Source organism: Lotus japonicus, chromosome 2 (genome assembly GCF_012489685.1).
Source record: "Lotus japonicus ecotype B-129 chromosome 2, LjGifu_v1.2".
Lineage (NCBI taxonomy): Eukaryota > Viridiplantae > Streptophyta > Magnoliopsida > Fabales > Fabaceae > Lotus > Lotus japonicus.
The window spans coordinates 77,769,710-77,792,014 of NC_080042.1; the positions used below are offsets into that span (position 1 = coordinate 77,769,710).

A 22,305-nucleotide genomic window follows, 5' to 3' on the forward strand; every position below is an offset into this window, starting at 1 on the left:
GAGAAATCAAATTGGTAAATTAATTTCTAATGGACCAAATTCGTAACAAATGCACTTAAATGAGACAAAAACAGAATTTCACCCTCAAATGTTCTGCTTCCACTTATCAAATCTATAGAGGTTGCATGGCTCTAATGCAGATTGACAAATTGTAAATATAAGAACATCTACCTACTACATTTCCTTAGCTATTTAACTTCTATTCTTATTATACAGAAGCAAATGCAAAACTAAATAAACATAGGTAGAAAATTATCACAAAACCAATATAAAATATGTTATGTGATCGGTTTCCATTTAGCTAGATGAACGTTTACTTACTTTATTTTGATAGTAAAGTTTGTATAAATCAAAACTACAGTTTTACATCATTTTTTAGAATGGTTTTAAAGGAAAGCATTTTCTTATACGGTTATTCTATTGTAGTACCCATTATACTGGTGTTCAATTTTGATTGACTTTTACTTATCACTTAAAAAAATAGTAAGGGGAAGTAATGAACGGGGGATTTTGGTGTAACCCGAAATCCTCCTCAATAATTTTTAGGCTTAATTCCATTTTGGGCCCCTGATCTTTCAAAAATGAGCGATCCGGGCCCCCTGTGTTTAAACGTAGCAGTCAGACACCCTAACGTTTCAAAAAGGTGCGTTCCAGGTCCTTCTGTTAGTGCCGTTTGTTTGACCAAACGGAGCCAGTGACGTGGATTTTCTTTTTCATTTTAACATTAATTTTTTTACCCAAAAATTCCCCCCCCCCCCCCCAAATCAGAAACACGATTCTCCCCCAACCCAACCTTCTCCTCCCACTCTTTCCCTCTTCTCCCTCACGACCCCTTAGGGTTCCCCACCGCCCAAACACTATCGCCGTTGCCAGATCTGAGTAACCTCTACAAAAAGCCCTCGAAGCAACATGAAGTGTTTGGAGAAGAGATTGAGGCGACGAGATCGAAGTGTTAGGAGGCATGAAAGTTCAGATTTAAGAACGAAGCGGCGGGATCGAAGTGCTTGGGGCTTTGAGTCTCATGGAGGTTGGGGTTTGTTGGTTTGATTTCAGGTTCTCTTTCTCTGACTCGATCCCTCCTTCTCCTCCCGGTTGTTTTTCTGGCTCGGTGGAGAGGGTGAAGGGTGGCGATGGAGGTCGAGGAGGGTTTTGGGGTTTCTGATTAGGATTCAGAGGTGGTGGTGGTCGGGTTAGCAGAGAGCTTCCGGATCATCCGTGGGCGGAGAGGGATTTTGGTTGCTGGGGCATGGTTTGGCTGGGGGATATTGGTGAGTTCGGGGTCCGGGGAAATGATGGCGGTGGCGACAGTGGCTGGTGGGGTGGCGGAGGAAGGAGGTTGAATCTGGGTTGGGGTTTAGGGATTGGTGTTCACCAGCCTCCTACCTTCGACAACTTGAACACCCCATTCCTCCCTGTTTCACATTCTATTATGAATCTTCTTAATTTCCTGAGTTTTTGTTTTTGTGCTTGAGTGTGGATGAAGGTTGGGTTGGGGTTGAAGCCGCACCAAGAATGCACCAAGAATATCCTCTGAATCTCTCTTCTCTTGCTAAATTAGGATGAAATTAGGGTAAAAAATTGGGGGGAACCGTGTTTGTGAATTGGGTGAGGGGGGGGGGGGGATTTTTGGGTAAAAAAATTAATGTTAAAATGAAAAAGAAAATTCACGTCACTGGCTCCGTTTGGTCAAACAAACGGCACTAACAGAAGGACCTGGAACGCACCTTTTTGAAACGTTAGGGTGCCTGACCGCTACGTTTAAACACAGGGGGCCCGGATCGCTCATTTTTGAAAGATCAGGGGTCCAAAATGGAATTAAGCCTAATTTTTAGGATTACTTCAAATGTTCAAACATTTTGGAAGATTTGATGCTGTTAGAAGCCAACTTATGGTATATCTCGTTTGTTTGCAAATTATTGAAAAACTAAATCAAGAATGTAGTTTAAGAGTTCTCTCATTCCCATCATACAGAACGGATGCACATTAAACTTGTTCAATACTATTGGAAGCACAAGTTGACCCAAGAATAAAACTAGCTTATGTCGATTTCAATTTGATGATGAGTGCATAATAAGTTATCGAGTTACTCTAAATAGCTCTTAGAATATCAAGCAACCACTGATTGATCTGCTCAACTTCAAGTGTTTGACCATCCATGCCCTGAAAAATAACAATCATATAATCAATTTCTAAAACAATCTCCAAGTTTCTCATGAGTGTTTGTAAGCTAAAATAAAAAGATAAATCAAAGTTCATCTTTTAGTTTCTTCTAATGAGTTTGAGAGCCTACAGCATAAACTACTCTCCTGTTATAATATTTTAGTTACTAGTGGATTTTATCACCTGTATGCATGTTGTTATCAATAAGGCTCCTTTCATGGCTGTGAGATTGGTGTCTATCAATGCAATGCCATAAGTATCCAGAAACTCAACCAATTTCTTGAAACTCCCCCTCTTGTTCTCAATGATCATCTTGACCCACAATTTATTCCCATCAATTTTTGTCACATGTACCTCTTCCTGTAGAAAGTAATAGAAACAAGATCACTAATACTTGTATTTATATAGGAATTTCATACAATTAATGAAAGACAAAAATTTGTAGATAACCTGTATTCCCCATTTCTTCATCTCTTCTGCAAGATCAAAATCATTTATCTTTGGCTTTGCTACTTCTTTTGAGGTTGCTTCCGTTTCCTGAAGCAGCTCTCGTGTGAGGGTCTCAACTTGATCTTGCAACTCCTTGATATAAGTGATTGCATCATCAATAATGGTTGCTTTGTTCATCTGGAACCAAGATTTACAACCAATTTCAATTCCATCATTTGATGAAAAAACTAATCCAATTAAGGACATGAACAATTGAATACTGAACAAAACACATTAGATGAAAAGACTTTATGTATAAGAAAGCAAAGTTTATTAGGTGATTACATTTGTGACAATGGGTACTAAAGACCTCAGCATCAAGAGCCTAGTACTGAGCTTCTCTCTTCTTTTCCTTTCATACTCAAGGTTCTTGGATTTGAACGTTTTGGCGTCGTCGTCATAGCTCCTCCTGCCCATCCTTCCCCTGTTGCTACCATTTTCAGCATTAAAGCCCAACTCTTCCAGAGAAATGGTTAGCCTGTCATCATATACATGTCCCATTTTTGCATAGGAATAGAGAAACCAGTATTTCAGTGTCAGAGTGATTACAAACTGAATTATTGAAGGCAATATAAGGGCTTCTCACAAACGCATCATGTGTTTTGAGGGGCTTTAGTCTGGTCCAAGTTTATCCATGTGTTCCTTATGAGAGAGAGAACAAAAAATTCCACTTTAGATCCATTGTTTGTTACATTGTTAGAATGGGCCTAACAGATTTGACCAACCTTTCACAACTTTTTTAACTCAATTCTTGTTTGTTTTAAAGTGATTGGACTAAAATTATATATGGTAAGAAGAGCATGTTTATTGAAATGAAATGGTTCAATTCATGCTATTTTTAGATATCCGCCGGACTTATAAACACTTGTTAGCATGCATTTTAAGATAAAAATTACTTTTAAAAAAAAATTGAACGAATTTTTTGGGTTCATTTACTATACACAAAGAAATACTTTTGCAAAGTTGCACAAACCTAAATTGACCTGTTATCACAAGTTAAATCATTTTTTTAAAAATGAAATTAATTAGTGTTAAATCAAATTAATCTCTAATCTTTATTATTATCACCTGCCTCCTCTAACAATAAAATCCAGAAAAGAAGTGAAATTAAAGACAAAACATATAGTGAATATTACACAACCCAGAAAGGAAACCAACCATTGTATTTACCATCTTCAACATCTACACCCTCAACCAACAACCCATTTCAATTGAACATCAGAATCCTCTTCTCTTCCCTATCGTCCAACGCCAGCACCACTAACAACTTCCACAACAGCACAGTCACCGACAATAACCTCTCATCAAGGGTCATGAGGTTCAATTGAAGACGACGAGGTCGAGGAGTTCATATCTGGTTTGATTCTGTCGATGGTGGGTCGGGATCATGGAGGTTCGGTGCGAAAAATACATCAACTTGGTGGTGGTTGGGGGTGGTGGTGCGGTGTGGGCTGGGGTTGGTGGTGGTGTGGTCTGGGTTTTGGGGGGTTCTAATATGAAAAATGTTGATTTAGAAGATGAATAATGAAAGAAGATGAAGAGTGAAGATGAATATCTGGAGTTTAGATGAAAGAAGAAGATTAAGGAGGGTGATGGCAGATTTAGATTTATTTTTTTATTTTACCTAATTTAAATTAAAAAAGGGGTGACCTGCTAGTAAACTTGTGATAATAGGTGAACCTAGGTTTATGTAACTTTACACAAGCATTTCTTTGTGTACAGTAAATGAACCCTTTTCTTTTAAAATTGAAATGAAAATATGTTTACATTAATATCTAAACAAAATTGGGGTTAGTTAAATACCATGATTTCTTTTGGTACCAAATTATACCAAAGGGTGGTACGAAAATACAATAGGAATTTTTTTGAACTTAAAATACTATAAGAATTAATTTCTTTTTAGTGGCCAATTAAAATGTGGCCAATTTCGAAAGAGATGATCCAATTTGTATAAGCTATATAATAATAAGCTTCGTTGAACGAGTGTGGTCGTGTGCTTGTTAGTTTACCCCGTCCCTTAACTATAAGGTCAGGAGATTTAATTCTCGCTCATAGAAATGTAACACATTTTGTGGTCAGTTGTGAACTGCGGCGGTTGAATTAAGTGCTATAGAGAGTATTCACTAAAAAAATATTAGTAGTTAGAGAGTGCACAAGCCACAATACTTTAATGGCTGGCCGGTTAGGGTCATCACGTGTGCTTGGCAATTGGCCTTATTTGCTTAACTCTCATTCTCGTTTTGAAACTCTCGCATTTCTTCTTTTCCATGCATAGACATTTGAGTTCACATATTGCATCAAGTTACAAAATGTTTAATTTCAAACTGATCAACAAAACAAAACAAAAAAAATTCCTGCATGTTAATTCAAAGGAAACTAACAATTTCAATTTCCAAATTTTTACACTATCCTCACAGTCCTCATATTTAAATGGGAAGAGTAGAGAAACTCAAACCACTCTAATGTGAGGATAGTGTAAAAATTTGAAAATGTGAACCACACTAATTTAAATTGAACAGAAATCTAAGTTAAGAAGTCAGAGTCATCGCTAGCTACTTCATTCCCACTAGAAGCTACAAAAACAAGGGCTTCTAATCTGTGTAAAAGGGACTAACTAAGTATAGCACTTGGTTGTGGAATGACTCAAGGGAACATCACAAGGACAATTAGAGGAAGTATCCCAAAGCATATTTGACTTCCATGCATCACCAATACTGAATGGGAACCCAATGGATCGTACTGTCTCCAACTCTTGGTCACCAAAACGAGGCACAATATTCACATTAGGAACCTTCACTAATGCATTATTATCATATTGGTTCCCAAATGTGGCTTGCATTAGGTAGTCATGACAGTGGTCTTGCAGTTGCAACCCACCATTGAAGCTTGTAGTTGTGTCCTCATGAGGAGTGTTGTTGCTAAAATCTCCAAGCACTGAGGATGACATGTTCAACAACATGGAAGAAACATCCATTGAAGATTTGGCATTAGCATTAGATATTGTTTCAAGTGGAGATGATGAGAATATCAAGCCAGTGTTGAGATCTCCATTTGATAGGGGAAAATGGTCAAAGGCTTTGTGCATCAAAGGGTTAAGAAGGGATTTATAAGAGGCAACATTATCTAAAGGACAAAAAGTACTACTAGCAGTGGTTAAGTCTTGGCCATCATTGTTGTTAGTGCAAAACTGACTGGCTAATAAGCTAGTTTTCTTTGTCAGTGGCATGTTGGGTGAATAAAACTGGGTGCTTTCTTGTTCTTTAGTTAGCATATCAGAGGTTCTTGTTTCAGGTAGGGAAGAGATCCAAGAGTGAGACAGAGCTCTCTGTGCTGTAGAGTTGGTTTTCTTAAATATCCTGCAGATTGCCCAAGATTCCTGCAAGTTCAGAAACAAGTTAAAGAAGTTCATGAATGATATTATACTATTAATTATATTCAGACTCCTAAATAGTTAGACACTTCATTTTTCTTTCTCTCTCTTTTAGTCTTTTTATCACATCACATCTCCTACTTCTCTTTTATCTTACTTTTCTACTCAGGGTGTATGCGGGTGTCTGCATTATACGGATGTCCACGAATAATATTTCATATTATAAACACTTGAAAAGCTTCTAACATTGCAAGGAAATAAAGTTTAAATAAGTTTTAATTACTTACATTAGCTGGAATGGTTTTATCTATGTACTTCTTTTGGGACATTGGGTCAGTGAGAGAAGGTAGCCTGAACTCATGCATCATCCAGTCAGTTTTGACTCCTTTGGCAGCTCTGCCTTTGTAAAAAACTAGGGATTTCTTCAGGCCAATGCACTTGGAACCTTCTGAGGAGTAGATGGGTCTGTCAGTTCCTGTAGCTTTCCAGAACCCAGCTCCAGTTACCCTATTAGGCCTTGCACTGTTTCTGTATTTTCTGTCCCTAGGACAGTAGAAATACCACTCTTTCTCTCCTGTTGAGGCCAACTCTGCATACATTAGAATCACAAAAGTAGCTAGTTAGTACGGATTCAAATACCACTCTTGAAGTGAGTGCTACCGTTAGGATCCAAACATAACCTTAGTTATATTATATAGTATATAAGAGACCCTAAATTTACACAGGAAAAAGGCACTTAAATAAATCTTAGCAAGGCTAGAGTTCAGGTTCAAAGAAGTGTTTATAAGAGTTATACATGAACCAAGACAGATTTGTGTCTTACTTGGAAGATCCCAAGGGTCATATTTGTAGATATCAAGTTGCTTGATGAGCTCAATGGAAAGAGGTCTCTGCTGAATCTTTCTCTTGAGGTAGAACCCAACAAGTTCCTCATCAGTTGGATGAAACCTGAACCCTGGTAGCAAAACTTCATCCAGTTTCTCAGCATGATCATTTCTCTCTTCCATATCTATGTCTCCACCTATTTTCTTTTAGAAATTTATATAAAGCCTAACCCTCTTCAATATGTAAAAGAGAGAGAGAGAGATCTTTGTAGTGTCTCCTCAATATTTTTTAGTGAGAGAGAGAAGAGACAAAGAAACTAGACAGAAAAGTGGAAGCTCCTTTCAAAAAGTTTTAAAGAACAGAAAGTGCATGAGATTGTGATGATGAGAAGTGGTGAAACATGAAAGACAAAGAGGAGAAAAGTGAGAGTTAAGTTTCACTTAATTTGAAGTGATTATATGCTTCCTGAGGAGGGGTCTACATCCGAAGGTTCAGCCGCCTTTTCTGCTGACTTTGATGGAGTGAGTGTGTGTGTTTTGCGAGGATTGCTTAGGTTTTGCTCCTCATCACAACAAGCAAAGAAAGAAAGGCAAGGCTCTTAAAAAGAGAGCACCTACCAAGAAATTAAAGCCATTATTAACTATTCAAGTCAAGAAGAGAAGATAGAGATCATAGACTATTGAGCTATCCTTTATCACTGCAGACAAATACAATTGTATTTTTTAGATTAGAGTATATGCCGACAACAGTGATTAATCTCTTTGTCATGAATACTCACACTAATGGTAAACAATTGATCACTAAATGTATTATATTTTTATCGATGATGATCAAATTCTCAATCTAATAGTTAAGGAACGAGGTGAGTAACGTCACACACGATTGAAATACAAGTTAGTATTTTTAATATTCTGTGATTTGTCCATGAGACTCTGACCTTCATTGTGGCATTTTAATGAACACCTTAGTGGATTGTGATCTTATATTAAACAAACACTTTAAACACATTCATGTCATCAAAGTTTTGGTCTCTATCCACTACAAGCCAAGACATGAGATCAAAGTTCCATGTAATATATAATAATCTAGTGTTTGAAACTTTGAAATGAGATTTGGAAACGTGTACCTGAGCCAGATTCCAAAACAGAGCTCAAATAAATTATTCCACTGCAAATTCCAGTTAGACCCACTTAGGATTATAATTTTGAAAGGTTCTCGGAATCCAAAAATCCAGTTTCTATTCCATTCCCCAGAGCTTCTATTCCACTGAATTTCGCAGGTTGAATCAATTAAATAATAGCAATAGTATATGACAAAAATAATGTGAATATGTCAAAATTTCAAATAAAAACAAGGGGGCGTGTGATCAAAGTCTCAAACAATTTGTTTACTGCTATCAATGTATCAAAGTTACTTCAAACTTAACTACAACGTGGTGTTTCAATTCACGGAGATTTTTTTTTTCACCGAGTAGAACCGTAATAAATGCACGTTTGAATTATTATTTTAATAAACAATTTTTTTTTTCAGATTTCTAATGATCATAGGAAAAACTTAAATTAAATCACTATAGTTCTAGGCGAACCAATAATATTTAAAATAAGTGAAATTTCTAATCCACTTATTTTAAATATTATTCTATTTTAGACTAATATGATTTAACTTAAGTTTTTTTTTAGGATGATTTAGACAACTCCCTTTTTTTTCCATTTTTCAGTAAGTTTCTAAAAAGTAATTATTTCTTATAAAACTGAAATGAAAATATATTTTCCCATCTGTCATCATATACTAGTATACTACTATGTTGACTAAGGTTGTTCAAGATCGATCTACTATTCAAAAAAAAAAAAGATCGATCTAACTTGACCTAACAACTACTAATCACACTCACAATGAGAAAAATTAAAATGCTTAATTGGATAAATAATTTTGTTTGAGTTGCTTAGTTATTTTATTTTTGTTATGTTTTTTAGAATGCTCTATTGTTAGATGTGTCACACTTGTAAGGTTGTCCTCTCCTAATGGAGCCAACCCTAGCCTTATAGTTTTCATTCATATGTTGGTAATAAGAAGCTATCTGAAAAAATGAACTGTTGCGCACCATTTTATTGTGTTTTCCTCTTTCTGTATTTTCAGTTGGAGTTGAGCTATACTTAGGTTTGCGTTATTCACTGCAACATGATTGTTCGTTATTGTAAGGACTCGTCCAGTGGTTTGACACAAGTAGTGCCCGAGACATAATCGAGGAGCGATGACTGCTCGGCCGCGATGAGCTAGGAAAGTGGCATAGTGAAACAAATGTGTTGTACCAATACTCTACTACATGCAAGAAACAATGCATTTTTTCGTGATCACCAGCAAAGCAACATAGAGGTAGGTTTCAGGGCATCGATTTAAACCGTCATCTGTTAATCTGATTCCCAGAGGTAAGCAAAATTGAACTGAATTCCGCTTAGCCCTAGGAATCAAATGGATGAAGTGAGATGTTTACTAAAGTTTTGCTTATTTTACAAGACCCTAATCACGTAGTGAAACATTAATATGGTTACCACAAAAAAAATATAAAAGGCCCAACAAATTAAATAAGTAATATAAGACAAAATCCAAACCCATTCTCAATAGAAATTAAAAAAAAAAGGAATTGGTTGACTCGCCGGTCTGATAAAAAATCGGCCGAGTCGTCGGGTCACCCATTGAACCGGACGAGTCAAACCGGTTCCCACCGGGTTGCAAGCAGAACTGATCTGGTGTGAGGCTCGGACCGGCCAGGTGACCGAGTCCCAGTCCAACCGGCCGGTCCGAGCCGAGTTTTAAAACTATGAGCACATGTATTAAAAAATAGTAATGATAATGTTTCTATCAAAATAACTACTACTAGTGTTTTTTACCCCCGCGTTGCACGGGAAATATGTCTATTGTATTTTATATATCAATTAATACTTTGATTATTAAAAATATATTAAACAACGAATGAAATATAAGAGTTAGAATTGATGAGTAAAGTAGACATAAGGACTTCTCTTCTAAGCCCGATTGAGATCAACGGGAACTCGTTTCACATTCTTCGTAAATATGAAGACGATAACACAAATCATAGATATAAGAAATTACCAACATATTAATCTTAAAAAAGTGAATGTGATAGTAGCACAAATCAGAATTGTGTAAGATAAATCATAAAGTATAACCTTATTGTGTTTATTCCAACTAAGTAGGGATGACAATGGGTAGGTACTATAATATCATCCTCATACCCGCGTTTTTAAAAATTACATATACCCGTCCCCATACTCACGTGGGTAGCAACTCGAAGCTCTCCACCTTTAGATAATTTAATGTCATTACAGGAAGCTATCCATCTTTGCCAAAATCTAAATCTAGGGATGACAATGGGTCTCAAAATCATAGGGTACCCGCAAAAACTACTCACTATGGGTAGGGTAAAAAACCGCTAAATAGGTATAAGGTTGGGTATAAGTATTACCTGCAAAAAATAGTGGGTATGGGTACGGGTATGTGCACTATAGTACCCAACCGGCTCATACCCGCACACATATGTTATCATTATTATTATTATTCTTATTATTATTATTTGGGAATATATTAACAAATTAACTTAAGCTATAGCTTTCAAACCCACTATTTTTTTAAAAAGTTAGGGATATATTAATTAATACTCTAAAAATAAATAAATAATAAATTAATATACAATCAAGAAATAAACCACCTAAATCCTAATCAAATCTAAAATTTAAAAATGTATTTTTTTACTCTAAAAATAAATCAAAAATAAATTAAGATAAAATCAAGAAATAAACAACCTAAATCCTAATCAAATCTTAAATTTTAAAATGTACTTTTTTTATAAGAATTAACCTGAGAATGACACGTGTAATTTTTTTTCCAATAAGTGAATATTCTGCACCCCAAAAGATTTTCTTTTCCTCAATCCTTTTGCTTTTGATTAAGAAGAGAAAAGCAGAAATCCTTGAAGCATATGACATCTTACAATTAGTTGAACAACAAAATCAATTCATGAAAAAGATTGAAACAGAAACCCAAAATGAAGTCTTGAAGAACAAAAAACCCTCCTTCACCAATTTGAAAGAACTGTGGTGAAAGAATTGTATCTAGTGTATTTGTGAATCTTGGGGTGGAACCCTTGTGAAACAAAAAATCAAAGGCGCATTTCAGTCAAGAGAAACAAAAAATGGTGTAATGCCCCAATTGTGCACACCCCAACAAATTATTTATATATGTGGGAAAAAAAAATTCTCCCACCCAAAATAATTGTGGTTACTTCACCAATGAACTTATACTAACAATCAATTTAAATTGAACTTAAGGAAATATATAGAGCAAAGTAAGATAAGACACCCAATTGACATACTAAAACATGATTATATGCAAAACTAATGAGTTTGAGGAAAACATGAACCAACCTTAAGAATGGGCTAAACATATTCATGAAGATTAAATATGAGCTCTTCATATGCTTTCATCAATTTGACTGACTTGTGCATCATAAAAAAAATAAAATTAGTAAGTTGTGCATCATTCACATACAGTGCAAATAGTATGCTTATACACACAACTCAAACATGATAAATAAAAAGGAGCAAAATTTGAGAAATGAATATAAATTCAGGCTATCCTAAGTTTCGTGAATTTCTATAAATTATACCAAAATCTGGTTTAGAAAGGCTTCACACGCATGGATTTCTACAAACTATACTAAAATCGAGTTTAAAAAAATACAAAAGCAGAAGGAGAACAATAGAAAAACATTACATCAGAATCAAAACATTACATCTTCAATAATAATTCGTTAAAGGGTCTATGCAAAAATTTGTAAACTTTTGGATCAAAACACACAAAATATGTGAAATTTAAGAATCCAGGATTAAATTACGAACAAAGGATAAACTGAAATGACACAAACCATCAATCACAACATGATAAACTCTACTTCACGTAACATCATCTTACGACATACCTCTGTCTTGATCGCGACATGTGGCAGAGGTAGAAATAACAGCTATCATAATAAAAACTAAAATCTAAAATTTTAAATTAAGAAAAAAACAACCTAAATCCTAATCAAATGTAAAATTTAAAAAGGTACTAAATAAAGATAGATAAAAACTACCAAATCTAGCAAATCACAATAAAAACTCAAAAAAATCCTGAATTAATTAAAAATTCGAAAATTGAAGAAAAATTAATTAATATACTCTAAAAATAAATCTAAAATAAAATAAAATATTTCCTGTAATTAAAATTAGTTAAATAATAAGATAAATTAAAATAAAATTAAGAAATAAACAACCTAAATCCCAGTCAAATCTAATATTAAAAAAGGTACTAAACAAAATAGATAAAAACTAACAAAATCTAGCAAATCAAAATAAAAACTCATAAAATCCCGAATTAATTAAAAAAAAATCAAAAAAAATTAATTAATATATTCTAAAAATAAATTAAAAGACCAAATCTTATCTTTTAAAATAATATCAATCAATTATTTTAGAATATATAAAATTAAAACATATATCAATTGAAAATTATATCTTCTAAAATAATATCAATTAATAAGTTTAGAATATATAAAATTAAAACATATATCAATTGAAAATTATACCCTCTAACAAATTGACATGTGGAATAATTTTTATGAGAATTAATCTGGTGCTGACACGTCACTAAGAATTAATCTGGTGCTGACACGTCACTATGGAAGTTCTTCTTTTCTAATATATATATTGATAACTTCCTCATTTATTTTTTTTTATCTCTCTTATTAATTATGACTACAATTTTTATAATTATTAAGTTAATGGTAAAACTTTGTCTTGCATTTGTAGCGAAAAAAAGTTAATGGTAAAACATAATTAACGCTTTCTTGAAGTTATAAAAGTGACAAATGAATAAAAAAAATATATATTAAAATAGTGACAGGGATGTATCATATGAGAAATGTGTTCTTATGTGAGAACATGAGAATAAATCATGACCGTTAGATTATATCATGAACGATCCAAATTAAAACAATTTAATGCTCACATGACCACTTAAAAAAGTCATGTGACTTTCTTAAAAACTGACATGACTTTATGTTTTAATCTGGACCGTTCATGATTAGATCTAACAATCATGATTTATTCTCATGTTCTCACATAAGAACACATTTATCATATGATACATCCTCAATAGTAATCCTAAACCCTATATATATATATATATATATATATATATATATATATAAATGAAGATGATGTATCTTATGAGAAATGTGATCTTACGTGAGAAAATAAGAATAAATCACGACCGTTAGATTTAATCATTAATGGTTCAGATTAAATCAAATAAATGGTCATGTGATCATTTAAAAAAGCACATGACTTCATGTTTTAATCTAGATTATTAATGATTAAATCTAACGATCGTGATTTATTCTCATTTTCTCATGTAAGATCACTTTTCTCATAAGATACTAAATCTCATAAATGAAATACTAACGAATTTTAACAATTTTTTAATCTTAGAAAATTATGTAGAAGTAATTTAAGGGACAGATGGAGATGGTCTAACTAATTTTAGCAGTATATATTTTTTAATTATGGAAAAGTTGGGAGTAAAAGTAACTGGGATAAGAGAGAGTAATATGTTTCAATCAATGATTTACTCAAACTATGTCTTCTAGTACTAATTAATGTGTATACTCATCAAGTTAAATCTTCACTTTTCTTCAATTTCTACATTTGGCTTTTCCAAATATGTCTACTGGCTGGAAGGCAAGTACCGTACCAGTAATTAATGAAAAATTACACCGAGTCAAATGGCAAACTTGGGACTCCAAATTCAGTGAAGCTCCCAAAAATCTAGCCCTCGATTTGAACATTTATGTCTGTTCCTTGACCTAGGGTTTGCTTCCCAAGCGTGTAACCAAAGTTTAAAACTGAGTCAAACTCTCATAACCCAAACATCTATGCGTTTTCCTACGAGTAACACAATGCCAACCTTCTCATTAAGGGGCCAAAGTCCAATTACAAAATTTCATAAATAGTAATCAATTTGCCTCATGGTCATCATGACTTGTAGCCTCATTTAAACAAGTTACCAAAACGTATGCACCTTTGAGCAATAAATTGGTTTGCCTTGTGTTTCTTCACTTTGGAGAGGGAGAGAAACTTCACTAAAAAAGTTGAAATACTATCAGTTTCCAAAAAATAAAAAATTCTTCAAAACCAATAAACAAATATATACTGTACTATATTGGTTTGCCTTGTGTTTCTTCACTTTGGAGAGGGATCGGAGTATATAATATATACTCCTTCCGTCCCTAATTATAAGTTAACATTGAGACTTTTTTTGTGTCACTAAATATAAGCTAACCTTGCAAAAGTTAATATTTCTTTCCATATTCACCCTTGCATTTATTGGTAGTGGAGCACCACCATTAGTAGTACAATGATGAAAAAGTGTTATCATAAATAGGGGTAAACATAGAAAGTTGTACATTTTTTTTGAAAACCAATGCATCAATTAAGGCTTTCTTAATAAGTGTGATTTTTACAACTTTAGCTTATAATTAGGGACGGAGGGAGTATAATGTATTGATAATTAAAAAGTAAGTAGTAAAATTTTCTATTCATTGCTTAGTTAATGCGAGCATTGGCTAGTAAGTCATGAAATGTTTGCTTATCACCTGAAAATCAAAGGAAAACTCTCTCCAAATTACATGGCTATAAAAAAAAGAGGCGGAAAATTAAGGAATATCCTTGAATAATTAAACTTGAAATTTAAACCCGAGGTTGGCTAAATTTATATTTAAAAGCGGATTAATTTAATAATTAATTAAATGAACATATTCTTTAATATTTGAATGAATATAGATAGTACTCTTGTGAAGATACACAGTTATTTATATTAGTAGTCAATTAAAATCATCATACTTTAATTAAAGTCAGCTTTTAAAGCTCATGGCATAAGACATAAACTTCCTATTCATTGAACTAAGCTTGCACCAAGTCACACTAATCTTTCAATCTATTTATAAACTAGTGAAGCTGTTTGATTATCAGTGGATTGATTAGAAGCATAAAACATATAAAGAAACATCATACATGAAAGATTTTCATTCACATTAATAAATGAATTTAAAACAATCAAAGAATCAAGATATACAATCTGAGTACAAAAAGAGAAAAACTCAAAGAAGGGAGACAAATCGACGACCGTAGAAATTTTCCCAAGCTTTCCATGGTCACTAAGAGGTTGTCACGATCCTCCCACGACTGCCACCGCTGCTTCGGAGCTCCATTCCTTCAATCCTAAGCTCAGGGACCTCTCCTATATGTTAGCTCCCCTGATATGTCCTAGCCAGGAGAGAAAACGGGTGAAGATCCCCAAAATCAATTGGAGTTTCTTCCCTTAAGTAGGTGTCCAAGGTAGTTTGGCTCGCTTGAGCGAAGGTTAGGTTTCCTCAAATGAACTTTTCCTTCACCATGAAGCATCTTGCATCACCTAATGTTTGCTCAAGCAAACTACACTGCAAAAATCCTTGCCTAATGTTTGCTCGAGCAGACTAAGCTCAATCTAAATAAAATCATGTGATCATTAAACCACTCTTAATCTCAACCACACACGTATGGTTGTAAAATTACCATTTAATACTTAGCATCTTTCATAATAGACATTACTCTCACATGATATGCCGTCACCTATATATTAAATGGTAATTACAAATTTATAAATAAAGTAAACTTCACTTAGGCTTCCAAAGATTATCATGTCACGAATCAGGTTCCCGATAGATTATGCTCTAGTTGCCAATTATATCTTCCAAAGATTGTCCATAGAAAGCTTAATGACAAGATTCAGCAAATTGAATGTCGAGCTTGGTTATTAAATGTTTAGCAATTTAGCATGGCTATCACACTGACGCCGACATGACTTTGAGACACCATAAGGTGGGGAGAGACAAATTAAAGGAAGATAACTTAGAGAAAAGGAAGAGGAGGAGAGCTCCTTGATAGACAAGTTACCACAGTTTTTCTTTTCAAGAGATTCTTTGACAATCAGAGGCTTGTCGTGAACCCACACCACATGCCAATTCTAATCGATGTTGTTCACAATATAACCCTAAGAACAAAGTCAGTGAGTCAAACACAGAACTATGTCTTAGGATTTCTTGACAAATGAACATGTTTTATTAGCTATGACTGAGCTCCTCATATATAGTTGAAGTCTTTCTACTTCATCGAAAAAAAAATTGAGGTCTTTCTAGGTAACAATTAGTGTGATGAAGGAAATCAATCAAATCATGCAAATACATAAATAGGGAGTCAAGAATCAAGGGATCTTGGCATCCATCGGCTTAGTTCGGCATTTAATGTTCAACATAATACTTCCACACTAGATTTTTAATGACAGAAAACCTTAATATTTCCTTAATATTTCTTTCATGGAGCAGTCAAGAATCTCTCTATGCGTAAACTGCACTCACCACTATAGTTTAGAAGTTTTTGGTTTACAGCATTTTTTTTTTATAAAACTGGCCCAATCAGCTTTCACAGTTCATGAAGCAACCTCCACATGATATGATTCTTAATCCCACTTGGGTTGGACTCAAATTCCTATCAGCCTCTACTCTAATGGGAAACCTTACCACCCACACTATTTGATAAAAAAATTGCCAACGATACCCCTCACTATTCCTGAGACAAATTTTATTTTCTGTAAACCAGTGATTACTTGCAATGAAAGGTAATTTATGTTAATCATAACATGATACTATCATTTTCCAGGACATAGTTATGCAACTAAACTCAGTAACCACAAGTTAATATAGGTAAAGGCATCAACCCTCCTTAAAATTACATCTATAGGATGCGAATCCTTATATCACAAATAAACTTTGTCTCAGATCATAACTAACCTCCCCTGCTACCAACTATTGTGTTTTAAAGAGATCCTTATCTTTCAAACAACAAAATCTCTAAAATGGAGATCAAGATTAGTATCTCGTGTGTTTGATTCTAGTGATAGAACTGTCAAGAATTCATCACACAACAAGGTTTTAAAGTTTGATTTATATTGAATCAAGGAACAAACATGAAGCAGCTGGCTTTAAGGTCACACGACCAGTCAATTATGATCATACAACATGAAGCAGCTGGCTTTAAGGCCAAGTTACAAGTGTTGTGGTGTTCGTACACCTTACAAAAAATCCAGATGCTCCCATGCCCTAGTTTTGCATTAGCATTGTAACTTGTACTAGATCAGGTTCTGCTTGAGATGTCAAAGTTCATGGCATATTTCACTTGCCATGATCAAATAATCAGTTTCTAATTCATTACCGTCTTTAACAGCGATCTAATATTCTGACTATATTTACAAAAGGGAAAGTAAGCAGTTATTTAATGAAATGGATCTGTACATGACTAGGATTTGACCAGAGGAGGGAATATGTTCCCGTCAATTTCTGCAACAATTCTTTGATATGTGTCACTGAAGCTATCTACAAGCAGACAGCAGGAGAAGCATTTTACCACTGAAAAATGGAAAAGGATTAATATAACAAGTTCACTAGTAAACCACTGTAAGCAAGAACAACCTTCAGAATGATACAAGTACATACCTGGAGCAAAGTCAGAATCAAAAGTCCTATGTTCCAGAAAGCATGAATAGTGATTGGAGTGAGGAGGTTGCGAGTTTGAGCATATGAAATCCCCAAAAAAGTCCCTAGAGATGTGACAAATTGATAGTTACCAAATAGTTAACAAACAGAATAAAAGTTAGTTAGAGGGTTATTGAATAATTGAATAAGGCATATTGCCTATAAATAGAAAGAGGGTTCGAGAGGGGAGTGGAGATCTTCTGTCCTGTTCAATGGCTCCTTTCATGTACCACTAATCTAATTGTGCCATGTAGGCATGGGTATGACAATGATAACCTTAAATGGGTGGTTTTTAAATGTCATGACACAATTTGATAGGTGGAACAGGGAATCAGACACCAAATGGGGATTTAAGATTTCAATCCTCAAGAGGGAGGGGTGGTTAGTCATTTGAGAAAGTATATGGTCTTTGGGAAATAAAGATACTTGTTTCTATGACAAATTTCTGTTAGTTCTTCACAGCAGATGGAGGAAAGATTGTTACTTTGAAAAGAAAATAAGTTTTTTTAAAAAAAATTTCTTATTCATTTAGATATAAAGCCAGAAAATCCAAGGTAATATTAGTGTATTCTTCATATACCCAATAAATGTTGAAGAAAATCCTTTATTGCCAGTTTTGGAAGACAGTATTAACATGTATTATTTGTACACTACCTAAAACAAACAGCCATGGAAATACTCCAGGAGTGAAGTGGCAAAGAGAAAACACCGCAGCACTAATGAGGACAGCAACTGGCGTAGGAACCCTGCAGTGAGATTAAGCAAGCAACATGAGAGAATGAGACACTTCAATCGATTTCTGTTCTCCCTTACCAATTCACCTTGTTCTCTCTGTGGGCCTATGTCAGCTACATCTCTACTTCTTTGAACTATAAGCTCAACATACTTAAAAATGTCCCACTTTTTTTTTATAAACAGTAATAAATTAGTGTTAATGTATAAACAAGTGGTTCATTAGCTCGAGTTCTCTGGAGAACAACTTAGAATCCATTCTATACTATATTACATCTCACTAGAATTAAACCAAAATCCAAGTTTTAGGCTCACCAAAGTAGATGGCGAACTAATACCTAAATTTGAAGTTCTAAACCTGTCATAACCATACAAAGGAGTTGCAAAAGAATGCTTGAAGGAAAGAGTTTTCTGAAACATACTATAAAGAAAAAATAGATATTAAACAGCACAATGCAAATGAACCCTTTTCTCCATGGGAAGGAGTGCAACTTCATTATGAAGCAAAAACCAACCTCCTCTCCCAGGAAAAGTCATAGTTGAAGGGCTATCATGTTAATAACAGATAATTAAACATTGGTTTCTTGTCTTATTTCCTATGAAAAAGTCAGTCTTTTTTGTACTGCCTTTGATTTATCTCATTGTCACGCGGAATCTAAAAGCTTCATAACATGAGAGAAATGCAAAGTATATCAACAGTTATTTATTTGTTTCAAAGCAAAATAAAGGCTGATTTAGAAATCACGGGGAATTAAATGATAGAGAATCATCAAGACATCCAATACCACTTAGTCAAGGAAGCCATAACAAAGCCTCGAAATACAGTCTCCTCAAGAAGTGGAGCAAGAAGACCCGTGCTGGCCATCACGCAAGCAGTTCTACAGTGCAAATAAACTTAATCAAGACCATAAAAAAAGGAGACAGAAAGGCTGAAATTTTTATACATTCATCACAAAATGATACATGACAACCTTATATATGTCCCAAAAGGCACAACTAACTTGCTAATCTACCAAAATTAAGCCAGGATTTACAGTAAAATTTAAATATATGAAAGCCCAAACATCCATAAGAAGGGAAATTTTAACGAAAGGTACCTGACATATGAAGATCCAACCGGAAGCAAACGAACAAGGGTGTCCGTCTGAAAAGCATAGCATTGCAGCAAATAAGAGATTCTCAGAAGGTGAAAATCCCAATAAAAGCAATCCCTACTAAGCACTAATAAGTTGGACATTCTTGAACAAAGCAAAAGTAATTTGACCATATTAAGACTCAAGACAGATTAGTTCTACTATAGTTTATTAGGAAAGTTGATTCACATTCAGCATTTGTCAAGCTGGCTCTAGTTAGCAGGGAGGACCAAACATATCATCATAGACATATTACAAATATCTAGAAGAAAATCTAATATAACTAGATTCAGGGGTCAATTCCTATGCTACATAAGTGACAGTAATCTTATATTGCACTTTCAAAAACAGTGATGTAATTAAATTAAAAAAATTAAAAATTAAATATTATATCGACATCTGCCAGTGAAAATTCAAAATTGTTTACCTTTCTGGTTGAGGTTTCCTGACTTTCCTCACTGAAGAAGGACATGGCAGCACCTGGCAATGCAATGACAATCAGGGCACCAGCAAGTCCTACTCCTCCCCACAAAAGCCACCCCTTCTGAAGATTGAAAGGCTCCCTCCAGTCTGAAACATTATTTACCATAGGATGGATATAAGCAAGTACATAACATTCTAAGTCTTTATACATAAGGCAATTACAATTTGAACAGCTAACTATAATTTAGCTTTAAATAACAAGCTGCAAGAATAGTCACACAGAAAAGATACAACATTTTCTGCTAGGGACAAACTGACATTAAAGCATATGGAGGATAGTACTATAGCAAGAGGCAGTGGTAGACCATAAAACACTATAGGCAAAACCATTAAGAGAGGTTTAGAGGTAAATAATTTATCGTTGGACTTAATTCCTGATAAAGATTTACAGGTTTCTCTAATCTCTGGAGTAGAGTGTTAGAGAACCTAGTGGAAAAAGGTTTGTGTTGTTGTTGTTGTTGACTATTAAGTCAAATGGTACGGTTTTAGGCACGACAACAATCATTAATATGTACATTAAAACCCTTTGCTACGATCCACGATAAATTTGGGGAAAAAATGATGATTACCATATTTGAAGAAGTCTTGTGGGAGTGGCTGGTACATGTTGGTAATACCATAAAGAACTTGAAGTACAATGGCAGTTGCGAAGCTGCCAAAATAATGGGATACAATAAGAAGATAACCTTGAACAATGAGCTATTCAACACCAGAAAGAAAATGAAGATAACTAATTAACTATAAGGCATAACAAGGTGTTCCATGGCTTTTAGGTGGATCTGGCCCCAAAATAAGGAAACTAATCAACAGAACAAAGGCCTAAAGGTAAAAACAAATGTAATAAAGCAAGCATTATGACATTCACGAGGATGTAAATTTAAATTTCCAGCATGATAGAACCGAAAATTGCCTAGAACATCCTATGATTTGGCCTTGAACAAAATTCCAGCATGATATCAGATTTCCTTACACAAAGACCAAATTAAGACAAAATAGAACCAAAAATCAGAAGCTTTACTATAAAACTTGCACTACTACTACAAGGGTGTGAACTCCTAAACAAATATATCTTGCATACCTATGATTGACAAGAAAAATCACTGCCTCCTCATCTGAACTGAGTTCATCACCTTCAACCTCTAGAGATTGTAGAGCATTTACCTCAAGCCAAACTGTCAACACCAAACTGCATCAAAAGGACCAACACCACTCAAAAGGACGCAGATTTTATACATGATGATCATGAAAGTAGCTACTATCTGAAACACAAACCTTAATGCGCAAGCAATAGATGTTAGTGAAAATGTTTGCCATTGCCAAGGCACTTCCCATCTGCGAAGAATAGGCCAATCCGGTCCAAAATCCTGAGAAAATTGAAAAAAGATTTGATCTTTTATTGATTAACATAGAAACAACATACCCCAGATAAACACCCAGATTTTAAAATGAACAAAGAAAACAAGAAATGCTTGCTTTTCCCAAGTTACAGAGAAAATTTTGTGTTTGAGAAACCAGGTCAAGAAGAAGAAGATACCCTTTGGTGTGCTTGGAGCTTGGTTTTGGATTTACGTGGAGAGATGAAGAGGCGAAGCGTTTGAGAAGAACGCGAACGCAAGCGAAATAGCGAATGTGGGTAGTACTGAGATTGGGAAGAAATGCAGAGACTTGTTTGGATGATGATGGTTTTGGCCAAAACAGCTTGTTGTTGTGGCGATGGGGATGGAAGAAGAGAGCATGAGCAAGATGCCATGAATGCAATGATGAAGAAGAAGAAGAAGAAGAAACCATTTTTCCTCGCCACTGCAATTCGTCTTCCTCTTGGCGCTAATTTTTATTTTCAGTCAAAACGATATATTTTCAGTTATTTGGGCTTTTGAGAAGGTAAGCAAAAAAACATTGGGCTTTAAAGGGTTTAGCATTGGAAAATTCATTGCATGGGCTAGTTTGAAAAACAAGTTTTGAAAATGTATTTTTTTCCCATTGTGATGGAATTTGTTTTACTTTCAATCGGTTGCGGTTTTAATCGTGCGAAGAGAAAACACATTCACATTCAAGCTATCGAATAGGGTGTCAGGGCATGCTGGGAAGGTTAGTAAAGGTTCACTCCTAATAGGAGTGCGAGATGATCTCCCTGAAGAAAGGGTTGTCCGCCAACTGAAATTTTACTGATGGTAGGAGGATTCAAACTCTCGACCTATGGCTATGAGAAGGTAAAAGTCAATCTCTGAACCTGAAGTCAATTGTGTCAATTGATATTAGCATTTTCGAACAATTGTCATTGCTCATGTAATGAACCTAGAAGATTAAAGTAGATATGTTTCTAGAATATAAAATTGAGAATAATTTTTTTGTTGTTATCCCTATCCTCTTTATAATACAAAACCCACTTGTTAAGATGTGATTTCATTTGGTTAGTTAAAGCTCTATTGATT

General features: G+C 34.5%; 3 protein-coding genes across 4 annotated transcripts; all 3 read right to left on the reverse strand.

Moving 5' to 3' along the window:
* Positions 1-1,938: 1,938 nt before the first annotated feature.
* On the reverse strand, positions 1,939-4,463 carry LOC130735712 (transcription factor DYT1-like). Of its 2 annotated transcripts, XM_057587623.1 has the most exons (5): positions 3,808-4,463; positions 2,935-3,127; positions 2,611-2,787; positions 2,344-2,520; positions 1,939-2,160 (listed from the first exon to the last, which is right to left on the reverse strand). In XM_057587623.1, exons 2-5 carry the CDS (start codon positions 3,064-3,066, stop codon positions 2,089-2,091), a joined length of 558 nt encoding a protein of 185 aa, XP_057443606.1. In that variant the 5' UTR covers positions 3,067-3,127; positions 3,808-4,463; the 3' UTR covers positions 1,939-2,088. The 2 variants fall into 2 exon arrangements, with proteins under 2 accessions (XP_057443606.1, XP_057443605.1); XM_057587622.1 differs by lacking the exon at positions 3,808-4,463 and having other exon boundaries at positions 2,935-3,466.
* Positions 4,464-4,882: 419 nt separating this feature from the next.
* On the reverse strand, positions 4,883-7,042 carry LOC130739831 (protein FEZ). Its single transcript, XM_057592262.1, has 3 exons — positions 6,843-7,042; positions 6,307-6,608; positions 4,883-6,025 (listed from the first exon to the last, which is right to left on the reverse strand). The coding sequence occupies exons 1-3, from the start codon at positions 7,024-7,026 to the stop codon at positions 5,264-5,266; spliced, it is 1,248 nt and encodes a 415-aa protein (XP_057448245.1). The 5' UTR covers positions 7,027-7,042; the 3' UTR covers positions 4,883-5,263.
* A 9,932-nt stretch (positions 7,043-16,974) lies between these two features.
* Positions 16,975-21,683, reverse strand: LOC130735713 (uncharacterized). Its single transcript, XM_057587624.1, has 10 exons — positions 21,408-21,683; positions 21,146-21,237; positions 20,952-21,059; positions 20,443-20,525; positions 19,818-19,960; positions 19,355-19,401; positions 19,043-19,135; positions 18,180-18,271; positions 17,487-17,590; positions 16,975-17,399 (listed from the first exon to the last, which is right to left on the reverse strand). The coding sequence occupies exons 1-10, from the start codon at positions 21,621-21,623 to the stop codon at positions 17,394-17,396; spliced, it is 984 nt and encodes a 327-aa protein (XP_057443607.1). The 5' UTR covers positions 21,624-21,683; the 3' UTR covers positions 16,975-17,393.
* Between the last annotated feature and the right edge of the window lie 622 nt (positions 21,684-22,305).

Excerpts from the sequence above, each read along its gene's own strand:
- LOC130735712 (XM_057587622.1), bottom strand. The coding sequence starts at position 3,150 with ATGGGACATGTATATGATGACAGGCTAACCATTTCTCTGGAAGAGTTG. Across the intron at positions 2,788-2,934 it reads TAGTACCCATTGTCACAAAT|ATGAACAAAGCAACCATTAT; the intron begins GTAATCACCTAA and ends TCTTGGTTCCAG. Across the intron at positions 2,161-2,343 it reads TGATAACAACATGCATACAG|GGCATGGATGGTCAAACACT; the intron begins GTGATAAAATCC and ends GTTATTTTTCAG.
- LOC130739831 (XM_057592262.1), bottom strand. The coding sequence starts at position 7,026 with ATGGAAGAGAGAAATGATCATGCTGAGAAACTGGATGAAGTTTTGCTA. Across the intron at positions 6,609-6,842 it reads TGACCCTTGGGATCTTCCAA|AGTTGGCCTCAACAGGAGAG; the intron begins GTAAGACACAAA and ends TAATGTATGCAG. Across the intron at positions 6,026-6,306 it reads ATAAAACCATTCCAGCTAAT|GAATCTTGGGCAATCTGCAG; the intron begins GTAAGTAATTAA and ends CTGAACTTGCAG.
- LOC130735713 (XM_057587624.1), bottom strand. The coding sequence starts at position 21,623 with ATGGCATCTTGCTCATGCTCTCTTCTTCCATCCCCATCGCCACAACAA. Across the intron at positions 21,060-21,145 it reads TCTATTGCTTGCGCATTAAG|TTTGGTGTTGACAGTTTGGC; the intron begins GTTTGTGTTTCA and ends CTTTTGATGCAG. Across the intron at positions 19,136-19,354 it reads GTTGGATCTTCATATGTCAG|AACTGCTTGCGTGATGGCCA; the intron begins GTACCTTTCGTT and ends TTTGCACTGTAG.